At 46.2% G+C, this 17,646-nt stretch overlaps 1 protein-coding gene across 1 annotated transcript in view; it reads left to right on the top strand.

The window, feature by feature from the left end:
- The window catches only part of LOC136626544 (kinesin-like protein KIF21B), a 2,048,083-nt gene extending 2,036,802 nt beyond the window's left edge, over positions 1-11,281 (top strand). The window contains 1 exon segment of the mRNA XM_066601598.1: positions 11,182-11,281. Within this exon segment, the coding sequence (XP_066457695.1) occupies positions 11,182-11,281 (100 nt within the window).
- Positions 11,282-17,646: the final 6,365 nt, after the last annotated feature.

Below are 17,646 nucleotides of genomic sequence, written 5' to 3'. Positions count from 1 at the left end.
CCATACACTGGAATTCTACAATGCACATGTTGGCCAGGCTGTACGAGCAGCGTAGAGCAATAGTGGAATACCAGCTGTAACATGGGCGGCAGAGTGGTAGTCAGCCTCCGCAATTCTTTACTGAGGAGTGGGCATGGATGGCAAATATCTGCCAGGTCCTCGGAAACTTTGAGGAGTCTACCCAGATGGTGAGCGGCGATGCGGCAATCATTAGCGTTACCATCCAGCTGCTTTGCCTGCTGAGAAGTTCGCTGCTAAGCATAAAGGCCAACGCTTTGTGGTTGGAAAAGGAGACGGGAGATAACAGTATGTTGCTTGATAGCCAGACCATCCTCATCTCTATATCTCAGTGCATTTTGGAGGAGGAGGAATAGGAGGGGGAAGAGACAGCTGGCCACACTGCAGAGGGTACCCATGCTGCTTACCTCTCATCTGTTCAGCGTGTATGGGCTGAAGAGGAGGAGGAGGATCCTGAAAGTCATCTTCCTAGTGAGGACAGCAATGTGTTGCGTTCTGGGACCCTGGCACACATGGCTGACTTCATGTTAGGCTGTCTTTCCCGTGGCCCTCGCGTTAGACGCATTCTGGCCAACACGGATTACTGGTTGTACACCTTCTCGACCCACGGTATAAGGAGAAACTTTCCACTCTCATTCCCAAAGAGGAAAGGGGTAGGAGAGTGATGCAATACCACAGGGCCCTGGTGGAAAAAGTGATGCTAAAGTTCCCATCTGTCAGCGCTAGTGGCACAAGACGCAGTTCAGAGGGCCAACTAGCAGGGGAGGCACGGGGATCAGGCAGCATGTCCAGCACAGGCAGGGGAACACTCTCCAAGGCCTTTGCCAGCTTTATGGCTCCCCAGCAAGGCTGTGTCACCACTCCCCAGTTAAGGCTGAGTCTGAGGGAGCACTGTTAAAAGATGGTGAGGGAGTACGTAGCCGATTGTACCGCCGTCCTCCGTGATGCCTCTGCTCCATACAACTATTGGGTGTCAAAGCTGGACACGTGGCACGAACTTGCGCTGTATGCCATGGAGGTGCTGGCCTGCCCTGCCGCTAGCGTCTTGTCAGAGAGGGTGTTTAGTGTAGCTGGGGGAATCATCACGGATAAGCGTACCTGCCAGTGAACTGACAGCACCGACATGCTTACCCTCATAAAGATGAACAAAGGCTGGATTTCCCCAGACTTATCCACCGGTGGAAATCAACGGATCCTAAAGAATCTTTTCGCTGTAACAGGAGAAAAATGCATCCTCTATCACCCCAAAAAAGGGGATAATTAGCTTTGTGTATCACTCTCGGATATTATTACTCATCCTCCTTCTCCTAAAACAGCATGTCATCACTCTAAACTGCCACTTTCTATGCGACCCAAAATGCTCTGTTTAAAACTTTTAAAAGTTAAACTTAAACCAATTTTTTACGGAGGGCTGCCTCCAGGCTCTGTTACAAATTAACCAATAACGAACCGTATCTTCAAAAAATGTTTGTGGGTTTCACCTGCCCTCGTGGTTGAGCAATTTTTCAGTGGTACACTTGAACTCTTGGTACACAAATTTTTCAGGCCATTGCCAATACTGTTAGCAAACTAATTTTTCCAGGCTTCGCCCATACTATTGCTAAACAAATTTTTACAGGTGTTCGCCTATACTCTTGGTACACCAATGTTAGTGGCGTTCGCCTATACTATTGCTACAGAAATGTTACAGGTGTTCGCCTATACTTTTGCTACAGAAATGTTACTGGGGTCTGCCTGTACTTTTGCTACAGAAATGTTACTGGGGTCCACCTATACTCTGGCTACAGAAATGTTACTGGGGTCCGCCTATACTTTTGCTACAGAAATGTTACTGGGGTCTGCCTATACCTTTTCTACTGAATGGTTTGAGGGGTTCGCCTATACTCTTCCTACAGAAATGTTACTGGGGTTCACCTATACTCTTGCTACAGAAATGTTACTGGGGTCTCCCTATACTTTTGCTACAGGAATGTTACTGGGGTCCACCTATACTCTTGCTACAGGAATGTTACTGGGGTTCGCCTATACTTTTGCTACAGAAATATTACTGGGGTCTGCCTATACTTTGGCTTCAGAAATGTTACTGGGGTCCGCCTATACAGTTTCTACTGAATGGTTTGAGGGGTTCACCTATACTTTTGCTACAGAAATGTTACTGGGGTCCACCTATACTTCTGCTACAGAAATGTTACTGGGGTCTGGCTATACTCTTGCTTCAGAAATGTTACTGGGGTCTGCCTATACTTCTGCTACAGAAATGTTACTGGGGTCCGCCTATACTTCTGCTACAGAAATGATACTTGGGTCTGCCTATGCTGTGGGTGCACAAAGACTTTCAATTGCTGTGTTTTACCTATCTGGTACAAATACTCTGACTGACTTGGGCAGAAATGTAAGCCGAGGCCGAGGTCCTTGGCAGGGTGAAACTCTGCCATGTTTGGGCACTCTGATTTCCTCATGTGTAATACCATGTTTGATTTCCTTGGGCTCGCCTATGCTGTGGGAGCACAAAGACTTCCCATTGCGCTGTTTTACCTGTGTTGCACAAATACACTGACTGACTTGGACAGAAATGTGGGCCGAGGCCGAGGCCCTTAGCAGGGTGAAACTCTGCCATGTTTGGGCACTCTGATTTCCTCATGTGTAATACCATGTTTGTGCACCGACAGCATAGGCGAGCCCAAGCAACTCAAAGACTTCCCATTGCGGTGTTGAGCTATCTGACACCTACACAGAATGAATTGTGTGGGGACACATGGATTTCCCATTGCTATGTAACTCACGGCACCTTGGGTCACACAAGGTGGAGGCTGGGACCGAGCCTGACCCTGGGCCCGCTCACGTGCTTCCCACACAGAGTATTGCTGCATTTTGGAGATGTGTAGAAGTGCTGGCACCTGAGTACCCTTTATGCCCACGTTTGCGGCTCCTGACAATTTTGTGACGGAGGTAGCACGGGATTGGAAAGATGATCATACGTCAATTTATCATCAATTCCCAACAGCATTGTGGGCTATCGCCCACTCTTTCAAAAAGGGTCGCTGCCTAGCCCTGCCAACTCTCTGCAGTGTGTGCCTCCGGTTCCTTCTCATCCATTACGCACCTAAAAATAGACATGAGGCTGGTGTGACTATGAAGCAAGCTTGTGGCATGAGGGCAGCTGAACGCTGTGCAGGTTTTTTTTTAATATGCGCTGTGGACGCAGGGTCGTGCGGGGGAAGGGGGGGAGTTGGACAGCAATGCCATCATGTAACCCAAGAGAAGAGGCAGCGGTGTCACCCGCAGGCAGTGATTGTCCTTGGTTGCAGGTAGTGTGGTGCTTAGCTAAAATGTGCCAGCGCGCGTGTCTTGCAAATGAGGGTTTGTCCAAAGAAAAAATGGTTAGGGGGGTGACGCCAGACTCTTGCCCCCATTTTGGCTTAATAGTGGGACCTGGGAGCCTCAGATGCAGCCATGCATGCTGCCCCCTGGCCTTCCCTCTCCGTTTCTGTGGTGTTTTCATGCCTTTCTGATATTTTCTGGTGTTTGACAAGTCATCACCTATGCGAGCATCGGTCATATACAAAAATGCTCGAGTCGCCCATTGACTTCAATGGGGTTCGTTACTCGAAACAAGCTCTCGAGCATTACGAAAAGTTCGACTCGAGCAACGAGCACCCGAGCATTTTGGTGCTCGCTCATCTCTATTATCGATCTCTACTGCTATTAATTTATGATGATCCACACATTTTAACTAATATTTTTTATTCATTGGATATAACTAGAGATGAGCGAGCACCAAAATGCTCGGGTGCTCGTTACTCGAGACAAACTTTTCGCGATGCTCGAGGGTTCGTTTCGAATAACGAACCCCATTGAAGTCAATGGGCGACCCGAGCATTTTTGTATATCGCCGATGCTCGCTAAGGTTTCCATTTGTGAAAATCTGCAAAACCCGAAAAAGTGATGGAAACGACACAGCAACGGATAGGGCAGGCGAGGGGCTACATGTTGGGCTGCATCTCAAGTTCACAGGTCCCACTATTAAGCCACAATAGCAGCAAGAGTGCCCCCCCCCAACAACTTTTACTTCTGAAAAGCCCTCATTAGCAATGCATACCTTAGCTAAGCACCACACTACCTCCAACAAAGCACAATCACTGCCTGCATGACACTCCGCTGCCACTTCTCCTGTGTTACATGCTGCCCAAACCCCCCCCCCCCACGACCCAGTGTCCACAGCGCACACCAAACTGTCCCTGCCCAGCCTTCAGCTGCCCTCATGCCACGCCACACTCATGTCTATTTATAAATGCGTCTGCCATGAGGAAAAGCAGGCACACACTGCAGAGGGTTGGCACGGCTAGGCAGCGACCCTCTTTAAAAGGGGCGGAGCGATAGTCCACAATGCTGTACAGAAGCAATGAGAAATGCAATCCTGTGCCACCTCCATCTGGAGCTGCACACGTGGGCATAGCAATGGGGAACCTATGTGCCACACACTATTCATTCTGTCAAGGTGTCTGCATGCCCCAGTCAGACCGCGTTTTTTTATAGTCACAGGCAGGTACAACTCCGCAATGGGAATTCCGTGTGCACCCACAGCATGGGTGGCTCCCTGAAACCCACCGGCTGTACATAAATATATCCCATTGCATTGCCCATCACAGCTGAGATAATAATGTCATGTTTATAGAGGTGGGCTTCGGCCCACACTGCATGCCCCAGTCAGACCGGGGTTCTTTAGAAGTGGACAGATGCATTTACAACTCCCTGTGGACCCACAGCATGGGTGGCTCCCTGGAACGCACCGGCGGTACATAAATATATCCCATTGCAGTGCCCAACACAGCTGATGTTACGTCAGCTGTAATGCAGGTGGGCCAAAAATTAATTGGATTACACTGTAGGCGAGGGCCCCCAAAAATTGGAGTAGCAACAGTACTAATGTACCTGAGAAAAATTGCCCATGCCCAACCAAGAGGGCAGGTGAAACCCATTAATCGCTTTGGTTAATGTGGCTTAATTGGTAACTAGGCCTGGAGGCAGCCCAGTAAAAATAAAAATTGGTTGAGGTGAAAGTTTCAACGCTTTAATGAGCATTGAAACGTATAAAAATTGTTTAGAAAAATTATATGACTGAGCCTTGTGGGCCTAAGAAAAATTGCCCGTTCGGCGTGATTATGTGAGGTTTCAGGAGGAGGAGCAGGAGGAGGAGGAGGAATATTATACACAGATTGATGAAGCAAAAAGGTCCCCGTTTTTGATGGGGATAGAGAACGATGCTTCCATCCGCGGGTGCAGCCTACGTATTGCTTAGGTTTCGCTGCTGTCCGCTGGTGGAGAAGAGAAGTCTGGGGAAATCCATGCTTTGTTCATCTTGATGAGTGTTAGCCTGTCGGCACTGTCGGTTGACAGGCGGGTACGCTTATCTGTGATGATTCCTCAAGCCGCACTAAACACCCTCTCTGACAAGACGCTAGCCGCAGGTCAAGCAAGCACCTCCAGGGCATACAGCGCGAGTTCAGGCCACGTGTCCAGCTTCGACACCCAGTAGTTGTAGGGGGCAAAGGCGTCACGGAGGACGGTCGTGCGATCGGCTACGTACTCCCTCACCATCCTTTTACAGTGCTCCCGCCGACTTAGCCGTGACTGGGGAGCGGTGACACAGTCTTGCTGGGGAGCCATAAAGCTGTCAAGGGCCTTAAAGAGTGTTGCCCTGACTGTGCTGTACATGCTGCCTGATCTCCGCGCTTCCCCTGCTACCTGGCCCTCGGAACTGTGCCTTCGGCTACTAGCGCTGTCGTATGGAAATTTCACTATCAGTTTGTCCGCCAGGGTCCTGTGGTATAGCAACACTCTCGAACCCCTTTCCTCTTGGGGTATGAAAGTGGAAAGGTTCTCCTAATACCGTGGGTCAAGCAGTGTGTACACCCAGTAATCCGTAGTGGCCAGAATGCGTGTAACGCGAGGGTCACGAGAAAGGCATCCTAACATGAAGTCAGCCATGTGTGCCAGGGTACCTGTACGCAACACATGGCTGTCCTCACTAGGAAGATCACTTTCAGGATCCTCCTCCTCCTCCTCAGGCCATACATGCTGAAAGGATGACAGGAAAGCAGCATGTGTACCCTCAGCAGTGGGCCAAGCTGTCTCTTCCCCCTCCTCCTCATCTTCCTCCTCCTCCTCCTCCTCACCATGCTGAGATATAGACAGGAGGGTGCTCTGACTATCCAGCGACATACTGTCTTCCCCCGGCTCTGTTTCCGAGCGCAAAGCGTCTGCCTTTATGCTTTGCAGGGAACTTCTCAAGAGGCATAGCAGAGGAATGGTGACGCTAATGATTGCAGCATCGTCGCTCACCACCTGGGTAGACTCCTCAAACTTTCCAAGGACCTGGCAGATGTCTGCCAACCAGGCCCACTCTTCTGAAAAGAATTGAGGAGGCTGACTCCCACTGCGCCGCCCATGTTGGAGTTGGTATTCCACTATAGCTCTACGCTGCTCATAGAGCCTGGCCAACATGTTGAGCGTAGAGTTCCACCTTGTGGGCACGTCGCACAGCAGTCGGTGCACTGGCAGATTAAACCGATGTTGCAGGGTGCGCAGGGTGGCAGCGTCCGTGTGGGACTTGCGGAAATGTGCGCAGAGCCGGCGCACCTTTCCGAGCAGGTCTGACAAGCGTGGGTAGCTTTTCAGAAAGCGCTGAGCCACCAAATTAAAGACGTGGGCCAGGCATGGCACGTGCGTGAGGCTGCCGAGCTGCAGAGCCGCCACCAGGTTACGGCCGTTGTCACACACGACCATGCCCTGTTGGAGGCTAAGTGGCGCAAGCCAGCGGTCGGTCTGCTCTGTCAGACCCTGCAGCAGTTCGTGGGCCGTGTGCCTCTTATCTCCTAAGCTGAGTAGTTTCAGCACAGCCTGCTGACGCTTGCCCACCGCTGTGCTGCCACGCCGCGCGACACCGACTGCTGGCGACGTGCTGCTGCTGCTGACACATCTTGATTGCGAGACAGAGGTTGCGTTGGAGGAGGAGGAGGAGGAGGGTGCTTTAGTGGAGGAAGCATACACCGCTGCAGATACCACCACCAAGCTGGGGCCCGCAATTCTGGGGGTGGGTAGGACGTAAGCGATCCCAGGCTCTGACTCTGTCCCAGCCTCCACTAAATTCACCCAATGTGCCGTCAGGGAGATATAGTGGCCCTGCCCGCCTGTGCTTGTCCACGTGTCCGTTGTTAAGTGGACCTTGGCAGTAACCGCGTTGGTGAGGGTGCGTACAATGTTGCGGGAGACGTGGTCGTGCAGGGCTGGGACGGCACATCGGGAAAAGTAGTGGCGACTGGGAACTGAGTAGCGCGGGGCCGCCGCCGCCATCATACTTTTGAAGGATTCCGTTTCCACAACCCTATACGGCAGCATCTCCAGGCTGATAAATTTGGCTACGTGCACGTTTAACGCTTGAGCGTGCGGGTGCGTGGCGGCGTACTTGCGCTTGCGCTCAAACACTTGCGCTAGTGACGGCTGGACGCTGCGCTGACAGGCATTGCTGGATGGGGCCGAGGACAGCAGAGGTGAGGGTGTGGGTGCAGGCCAGGAGACGGTAGTGCCTGTGTCCTCAGAGCGGGGTTGGATCTCAGTGGCAGGTTGGGGCACAGGGGGAGAGGCAGCGGTGCAAACCGGAGGCGGTGAATGGCCTTCGTCCCATCTTGTGGGGTGCTTGGCCATCATATGTCTGCGCATGCTGGTGGTGGTGAGGCTGGTGGTGGTGGCTCCCCGGCTGATCTTGGCGCGACAAAGGTTGCACACCACTGTTCGTCGGTCGTCTGCACTCTCAGTGAAAAACTGCCAGACCTTTGAGCACCTCGGCCTCTGCAGGGTGTCATGGCGCGAGGGGGCGCTTTGGGAAACAGTTGGTGGATTATTCGGTCTGGCCCTGCCTCTACCCCTGGACACCGCACTGCCTCTTGCAACCTGCCCTGCTGCTGCCCTTGCCTCCCCCTCTGAAGACCTGTCCTCAGTAGGCGTAGCAAACCAGGTGGGGTCAGTCACCTCATTGTCCTGCTGCTCTTCCTCTGAATCCTCTATGCGCTCCTCCCTCGGACTTACTGGCCTTACTACTACCTCACTGATAGACAACTGTGTCTCATCGTCATCGGCCTCCTCACCCACTGAAAGGTCTTGAGACAGTTGCCGGAAGTCCCCAGCCTCATCCCCTGGACCCCGGGAACTTTCCAATGGTTGGGCATCAGTCACTATAAACTCCTCTGGTGGGAGAGGAACCACTGCTGCCCAATCTGAGCAGGGGCCTGAGAACAGTTCCTGGGAGTCTGCCCGCTCCTCAGAATGTCTCATTTTCATGGAGTGAGGAGGCTGGGACGAAGGAGGAGCAGCAGCCAGAGGATTCTGAGTTGCAGCAGTGGACGGCGCAGAACTGTGGGTGGATGATAGATTGCTGGAAGCACTTTCTGCCATCCACGACAGGACATGCTCACACTGCTCATTTTCTAATAAAGGTCTACCGCGTGGACCCATTAATTGTGCGATGAATGTTGGGACGCCAGAAACGTGCCTCTCTCCTAATCTCGCAGCAGTCGGCTGCGATACACCTGGATCAGGAGCTCGGCCTGTGCCCACACCCTGACTTGGGCCTCCGCGTCCTCACCCGCGTCCACGTCCTCTAGGCCTACCCCTACCCCTCAGCATGCTGTATTACCAGTAATGCAGAAACAGAGCGCTGTAATTAAATGTGCAGCTTATTGGCCTGTGGTTGGAGGCTGAGTTCGCTTACGGAACGCCAGGAAATAATTTGGCGCAAGCCTGCTGTAACACTTAGCTGGCTGCGTATGATTTTGTAGAACTACTACACCCAGCACAGACAGACCCAGAACACTGAGCACAGTCACAGGCAGGCCAAATAGAATTTTTGACCAATATTTTTTAGAAAAGGCACACTGCCTATATTCAATGAATATGTCTTCTATCACTGCCTCCACACTTCTGTCCCTGGAGTATGTCACAGAACTGCAGAGTGTTGCACTGTCAACTGCAACACAGCGGTGATTTCACAGCCCAGACAGAGCCAGGAAATAATTTGGTGCAAGCCTGCTGTAACACTTAGCTGGCTGCGTATGATTTTGTAGAACTACTACACCCAGCACAGACAGACCCAAAACACTGAGCACAGTCACAGGCAGGCCAAATAGGTTTTTTGACCAATATTTTTTAGAAAAGGCACACTGCCTATATTCAATGAATATGTCTTCTGTCACTGCCTCCACACTTCTGTCCCTGGAGTATGTCACAGAACTGCAGAGTGTTGCACTGTCAACTGCAACACAGCGGTGATTTCACAGCCCAGACAGAGCCAGGAAATAATTTGGCGCAAGCCTGCTGTAACACTTAGCTGGCTGCGTATGATTTTGTAGAACTACTACACCCAGCACACACAGACCCAGAACACTGAGCACAGTGACAGGCAGGCCAAATAGATTTTTTGTCCAAATTTTTTTAGCAAAGGCCCACTGCCTATATTCAATCAATAATATTAATATGTCTTCTGTCCCTGCCTAACCACCACTTCTGTCCCTGGAGTATTACTGCAGGGCGCAATGCTCTGCACGGCCGATATACCAAAAAAAAAAAAATGTGCAACACTGCAAAAAGCAGCCTCCACAGTACTGCACACGGTTAGATGTGGCCCTAAGAAGGACCGTTGGGGTTCTTGAAGCCTAAAATACTCCTAACACTCTCCCTGCCCAAGCACTTCTGTCCCTGGAGTATTACTGCAGGGCGCAATGCTCTGCATGGCCGATATACCAAAAAAAAAAAAAAGTGCAACACTGCAAAAAGCAGCCTCCACAGTACTGCACACGGTTAGATGTGGCCCTAAGAAGGACCGTTGGGGTTCTTGAAGCCTACAATAACTCCTAACACTCTCCCTATAGCAGCTCCAACACGATAGCACTTTCCCTCAGCTATGTCAGAACGCATCTGTGGCGAGCCGCGGGAGGGGCCGATTTTTATACTCGGGTGACACCTGATCTCGCCAGCCACTCACTGCAGGGGGGTGGTATAGGGCTTGAACGTCACAGGGGGAAGTTGTAATGCCTTCCCTGTCTTTCAATTGGCCAGAAAAGCGCGCTAACGTCTCAGAGATGAAAGTGAAAGTAACCCGAACATCGCGTGGTACTCGTTACGAGGAACGAGCATCTCGAACACGCTAATACTCGAACGAGTATCAAGCTCGGACGAGTACGTTCGCTCATCTCTAGATATAACAGATACTACTAATAATTTTTCCACCCATTCCCTTACTGTACAGTATCTTTCCTCACATTCTATGGCTTAGTGATTGGCCATGTGAGTTGTAAATACCAGTATCGCAAGACAGTATTAATTTAAGTTATTGTATTTTATCACTCGATATTGCTTATTAGCATATATGTCCCTTATGAAGTACCATTTGATTGAAGCTTGACGCTGCAGTCATGTGACACGCCATTCCAGGAGGTGTCGCTACACAATGCGGCTTGCTCCATCGACACAGGTAATTACTTATATATATACACACACCGCGATTTGTGACCTGATTTTATGCTTGAGGAAGGCCCCTGCCCCTGTATTGTTGGGCCAAAAAGCATCGCATCTCATGTCTTTGGAATAAATTTGTTCTGCTGCTGTACAACGCTGTCCTGGCTCCTTTGACCCACGCACACCTTGGCTGTGACGTTTGACTTTTCTGCACTCTTGGATAGAGGGTGCTCTCAACAGAAGAACCGCTGTGAAGTAAGTTTAATTGCTATTAGTGGTACCCACTGGAGCGTGGAAGGTTTTTAGGTTTTCACCTATACTTTATCTCTACAAACACATATAAGAGAGTGGGCTAAGCATGTGCATGGCTCTTTTAACTGAAATAAATGGGAGATATGAAGCCAGCCATAGACTTTAAGAAAGAAAGTGACATTCATTTACATGCACCTATCAAATTTCTCTTAGCTCAATCAAGCCAAACATCTATCATAGAGGCCGGGTGGTGGATGTTACAGGTATTTGTGCCTTCCCTATAATCCAGCCCTGGTACATTTTTTCCCACTGCTCACCTATGATTTTTGCACGGATTTTATTCTCTCCTAGATTGTGTGTTATTCTTATCCAAAGTCTGGTATACCCATTTTTCTTTCTCAGTGATTGCCGCGTCAAGCTTTGGGTCTATGTTCCTGGTCTTACACCGTGTCTCCCACGTCGTGTTTTGGCAATCAAGGGTCGAGCAACTAGCCTTCCGTAATGTGGTCTCCATCTCTCACTTCCACGTCCATCTTCCAACTGTTCCTTTTGCTACAAATGTCTCTCTTCCCTTTCATCTAAGGCTATTCACCACAATCCTGATTGATGAACAATAAATTTAAATAAATAAATGTGTTCTCTATTATGTGATTTTTATTTACTTCTGATATTCTAACAAACTTACATTGAAAATATGGAGTGGGAGACGTGAGCCATTTCCTTATTAGGTGTTCTTGCAGATCCATAAAATGCAGTTGTTAGTGCTGCTTCAGAATGCTAGATGCAGTTTTTATTGGTACTGATGTGCCAATTAAGAACTTTATTGAATGATTTTCACTATTTTTGCTTGTGAATGCTATGAAAGAGGAGGAGAACAACACCTTTTAGTTATTAGGACCTTGGATTTACCTCTTTCCTTTAATGGCCAAGTTATCAACACTGTCACAACTAATAGACCACGAGGACATCTGTTAGTGTGGCTAAACTCTGTGGATCACTGCAGTATTTAACTTATGGCAAACAGAAGATCGCAAGGATGCTTGTCTAACAGCTTTTTAGGCATTTGAGAGTTTTATTGAATCTCTAAACAAAGCCATCACTTTGTATATTCACTGTGGCAGAAAACTTCCTCAAAAAACCAGATCAGATCAGATATCACCGAAAGGAACCACCAATTCTAAAATATAGTTTAATTTAAATTAAAATAATAATCACACATGTATTTTTTAGTCAAATTAATATTTGACTCAAATCAAATCACAGATATTATAAAAAATGGTTGAATGATGACACCCCTATTGTGGCAGCAAGGCAATTTTCTATTCTATGCTGTCACTTAATGCAAAGGTGTCTATGTGCCTATTCAGGGTACAACCCAGTTCACATTTACAGTGAGGTCAACTGGATCTCTAATAGTTTACCCAATATCTATTATTCATTCAATCGTAGGTATCATGACCTAACCAGCACCATTTTCTGATAAGTATGTCAATTAAATCGTATCCCATTAATCTATGGGTAACTCATACATATCCACACATGAGTATAATTCCATTTCACAAATTCACACTAAAGGGAAATATATCCTATGCATATAATCCTATTGGTACCCTGAATGTGTCATTTTATCCACTACCCCTTTTGCTTGCAGATGGCCTAGATCACTGTCTGGCAGTAAACAGATTTATAATGTTCCCCTCCAGTTATGGAGGAAAGTAAAGCCCTTATACCATCTGTTACCCACTACGTAAATCACTGCCTGTACTTACAAGTCAGTAGTCTATTTATTAATTGGGCTTCTATAGCATGAAGGGAGCTGATGACCATTAATAGCTTGTCACCATATATCAATGTGCTCAAACATCTTATCAGCACATCTCTCCCATTCATCCTTATAGTTACTTCCTATAGTTCAATCACTATCATCGGCTAGCAATAGAGTAAATATAACACTACAGAGATCAGTTAACAAATCTCTGCCTTTCTAACTACCTGTTGCAGCAGCACCGAATGCCTATCTCTGCGTATCAGGTATAAATGGCAGCTCTAGTAAGTATAGTATGGGACTAAGGAGTAACTTTGAGGCATGTTTTATGACATTAATTTCCAATCAGATACCAGTCACATGATATGGAATCATCAGGTCACCTGACTGACGATCCTGCTCCATCTCATTGTTTCCCAGGCAACAGAGACACATAAACATTCTCCAATTGCATAACTGGTATCTTCAGTAGAAATCTTGTCAATGATGGTCCAATTTGATAGGGGATTGATATATTTCTCATAGTGTAATCGGTTGGTTAGAACTCATGGATAAGCATCACATAACCCCTTAATATAATATATATGTATTAAATGGTTATATATAGTGAATTTTAGATTACTATCATTTTCATTGAGTGAAGTTATGTAATTATTTAAATCCAATGTGGGTCCTTTCCAAATTATAATAATTTCATCAATAAAACGTCCATGATAGATGATATTGGGGTTTATAAATATGTCTTTTTCAAAGTACCCCATGTAAAGGTTTGTGAACGATGGGGCAAATTTACTCCCTATCGCCGTACCGTGTATCTAGTAGTAATATTCGTTGTTATATGTAAAATAAAATGGTTTCTAGACAGTGATCCTCTAATGCCCAAAAAACAAACAGAACATGTAATAAAATTTATAGAATTTGTTTTAAAAAAGCATTATTTTACATATAATAATGAATATTTACTACCAGATACACAGTTTCACTGATTGCATAAACAATAAAGAAATAGTATTTTAAGATTTAGTTCAATACATTGAAAACAATAAAATAAATGCAAAAACACATTTCAAGAAAGTCCATAAAAACAGCTATCTGGATTATAAAAGTTGTCATCAAAAACAATGGAAAAATAATATACCATATAGTCAACTACAGAGCATCCATAGAAACTGCAGTAAAAAAGAAGCATTTGAAGAACAAGCAAAAATAATAGTATCAAGTTTTGAGGGAAAAAAATATCCAAGTAAACTGTTAAAAGATGCGATTATAAAAGTTCAAAACAATGGAGAAAAAATTGCGGAAAAAATAGATAAGGATAAAGAAATAGATTACAAAAGAAAAAACAAAACTGTAGACTCGGAACAAAAAGTAAAAAATGCCTTCATAACGAAATTCAGTAGTGATAATAGTGACATTAGAAAAATTATCAAGAAAAATTGGAGTATATTGAAGGATGACCCGTATTTAGGTAAAGTAATTGATAAGGAACCAAGAATAATATATAGAAAAAATAAAACTATGGGAAATTTAATAGCACTAGCAAATCCACAAAATAGACTAATAAAAATAAATAACAGAGATAAAACAATAAATAGGAACATAGAGTCCTTTGCCCATAATAATAATTCTACTAGCATTACAGGTGGTCATAAATGTCATAAGAAAAAATTTAAATGTTGTGGGGGCGTGGCCTGGATGGAGACCGGAGCGGGCGCTTGTCTCTAAGCTCCGTCCAAGAGGGCCTTCGAATAGCCGACAATAAAGCAAGATTTAAGGGAATCAACCCACAAAACTTGCCTGGAGACTCCCTGGCATGCTGTCCACCAGGAAGAAAACAAAGACGGACCCGCAGCGGCTCACACGTTTCTTCACAGCCCGGACAAGAGGAGAAGGGACGAAGGAGCGGGCAGCTGGCGCACGCCATGCAGAACACAGAACTGCTGGAGTGGCGGCTTGGGAGGACGCTGCAAGACAAGGTGTAAGAAAACTTCTCCCAATCCCCTGCTCCTAGCGCCCAACAGAACAACTCACCATGCAGTCCCTGGAAGCCCACAATCAGAGAGAGATAGGGCAGCACAAACAGGGATATCTAAAATGGCACTCACTCCCTCCCCCAACAGTTCCCCGCGCTGTCCACAACAGCAGCAAGAATTTCAGGGAGAAGAATACAACCAGCTGCCACAAAACACACATTCCCCAGATATAAAAACTGTGCCTGGTAATACGGCCACACAAAACAGGGGAATAGAAGATCCTCTGGTGAATATTGTCTGCTCAGAGCAGGCTGCATCAGAAATATTCATTAAAGAAATGATCCTGGCTTTAAGGGGGGCTCTCCAGAATGACATCTCAGCAATATCTTCCTCCATGAATAAAACTATAGCCGAAATAGGATGCAGAGTAGACTACCTCGAAAATAAAATGGCGGAAATTACATCATCACATAACTACCTCATAGACGCACATTACAGCGTAGTGGACGAGTTGGAGGCTCTTAAAGGCAAGATGGCGGATATGGAGGACAGGAGTAGACCTAACAATATAAAAATTCGAGGGATAGCGGAATCAGTCCCTGAATCCGCATTAAAATAATTTATCCAGCAATTAATTAAACACCTGTTACCTGAGTCTACACAAAAAGAAATAACAATAGACAGGGCACATAGACCGCCCCAACCCAAAATGGTACCAGACCACCTCCCTAGGGACGTCATAGTGCGCATCCATTTTTTCCACATCAAGGAGGCCGTGATGCGAGCTACCAGACAAAATGCGCCCCTCCCTAAACTGTATGAACAGGTTAAACTCTATACAGACCTGTCTCAGGCAACAATTCAAATGAAAAAGAAATTCTGGAACATCACAATGGCGCTGAGAGATAATGAGATCCCGTATAAGTGGGGCTTTCCACCTAAACTGATTGTACCTAAAGGGGACAAAGTCCATATAATACAAAATCCAGAAGAAGGCGAGAAACTTGTAAAAAACTGGAATATAAAAATGACCAATGCAAAAGCCCCTTCTCGCCTGACACCAGATTGGGCAACCATCTCTAACCGCTGACTTTTACCTAACAAGATAAACTTTCCTAACAAACTGGTCTCTCCTGGCTAGGATATGGAGAAACCCCTTTCACCAAAGCTGATTCCCGTTCATCGTAAATTGTATTTCAAGTTCACGGAAGGCCCAATTGTTGTTCTGGCCGGACTGTTTTCTCCCCCAATACAGGCATTCCTTCTACGAGGGACACCTACGTTTCTCGATGAGGGCTGAAGATGCCCTGCGTTTCCCAAGTTCCTTTACTTTCTCTCAAAGCAACCCTCACCCTAAAAACTCCTTAACGGATATAAACAAGTCGCTTTCCTATCACACTTCTGCAGAATCCACTCACAAAAACGAGGTCTACAACCGGAAGGACCCTCATTTTCAAAGCACCCAGATATGCGTTCTGTTCAAGTTTCAAGCAATGAAACAAGCATACCATTTAACAGAGCCACCATGAATACAAAACTAATGTCCTACAATGTCAAAGGGCTAAATTCACCGTATAAAAGATCGTCACTCTGGAGAGACGCAGTTTCAATGCAAGCAGAGATAATTTGTCTACAAGAGACTCATTTTGCAAAAGACCACCATCCAAAATTCTCACATCCTAAATTCCCAGAGATCTTTATGGCAAATGCGGAAAAGAAGAAGGCGGGAGTTCTAATAGCAATCAAGGACACTATACAATTTAAACTCATCGAGGCTGAGATAGACGAAAGGGGCAGATTTATAGTACTAATATGTGAGATTAATGGACTTCTGATGACATTCGTGAATTTGTATGTACCGAACTCAGCACAATTACGCTTTCTCAACAAGGTTCTGAGGAAAGTCAGGAAAAAACAACAAGGCCAGCTCCTGATATGCGGAGATTTTAACATCATATCAGATAGAGCAATTGACACAAATAGTAGAGGTAGAACATTAACACCCACTCTGGCGCCTGGGCTGTTGAAGGAGGAACTCTATGACACATTTAGGTGTCTAAACGCAAATGCGAAGGAGTATTCTTTCTACTCTACGAGACATAGAAGATTCACCAGAATAGACATGTTTCTGGTGGACTTCTATCTCCTGCCAAGAGTAAGGGAAGCTACGATTGGGTCCACTTCCTGGTCGGATCATGCACCAGTGTTCCTGAACCTGAGGTTGACCCCCTCGGCAAACCCTCCAAATTCCTGGTGCAACAATACCTTCCTCATGAATACTGACCCCTTTAAGAAGAAAACACAGGAAGCAATTCAGGAGTACTTCTTATACAATGATCTCCCCGAAACAAACCCTTTTATAGTATGGAGTGCACACAAATTGGTAATAAGAGGCATGATGATACAGCAAGGAGCTAGACACAAAAAGAAAAACTCTTATACTTAAAACCCTGCTACAACAAATCAAAAACTTGGAACAAATAGTTCAAAGCACCCCTACTGACAAAGCACATAGAGAATTGCTAAAAACAAGAGAAGAACTGAGAAATCACTTGCTTTTGGAATTTGAAAAACATTTAAAATCTCACAAAGCTACATACTATATGGCTAACAATAAATTTAGCAAGCTTATGGCATGCAGAGTGAAACAAAAAAGAATTAAATCTAAAATTCCATATATAATTGAGCCAGGGACAAGCCACAAAATTACCAACCCACAAGAGATAGCTGAGGTTTTCAATCATTTCTATGCAAAACTGTATAATCTACAGAAGGACCCCCTAACAACACAACCCCACGAAAATAAAATAAAAGAATTTTTAAATAATATCAACCTCCCGACTGTGCCTCAAAATCATTTAGAAGACCTTAATGCCCCAATCACGGAATTTGAAGTTTTAAAAACAATAAAATCCCTTAAAAAGGACAAAGCCCCTGGTCTTGACGGATATTCGAATGAATACTACCAAACCTTTAAGAAAGAACTAATCCCGTACTTAGTAAAATCTTTAATGACGCAATGACTAAAGGAAGCCTCCCAAAAGAAATGCTTCAAGCCACAATAGTGGCAATACCTAAACCGGATAAGGACCCATCCTTGCCGGCAAATTTTAGACCTATCTCACTTTT

This window comes from Eleutherodactylus coqui, chromosome 4 (genome assembly GCF_035609145.1).
Source record: "Eleutherodactylus coqui strain aEleCoq1 chromosome 4, aEleCoq1.hap1, whole genome shotgun sequence".
In the NCBI taxonomy this organism is placed as follows: Eukaryota; Metazoa; Chordata; class Amphibia; order Anura; family Eleutherodactylidae; genus Eleutherodactylus; species Eleutherodactylus coqui.
The sequence above is the reverse complement of the archived record's forward strand: the minus strand, read 5'-3'. Positions and strand labels throughout refer to the sequence as shown.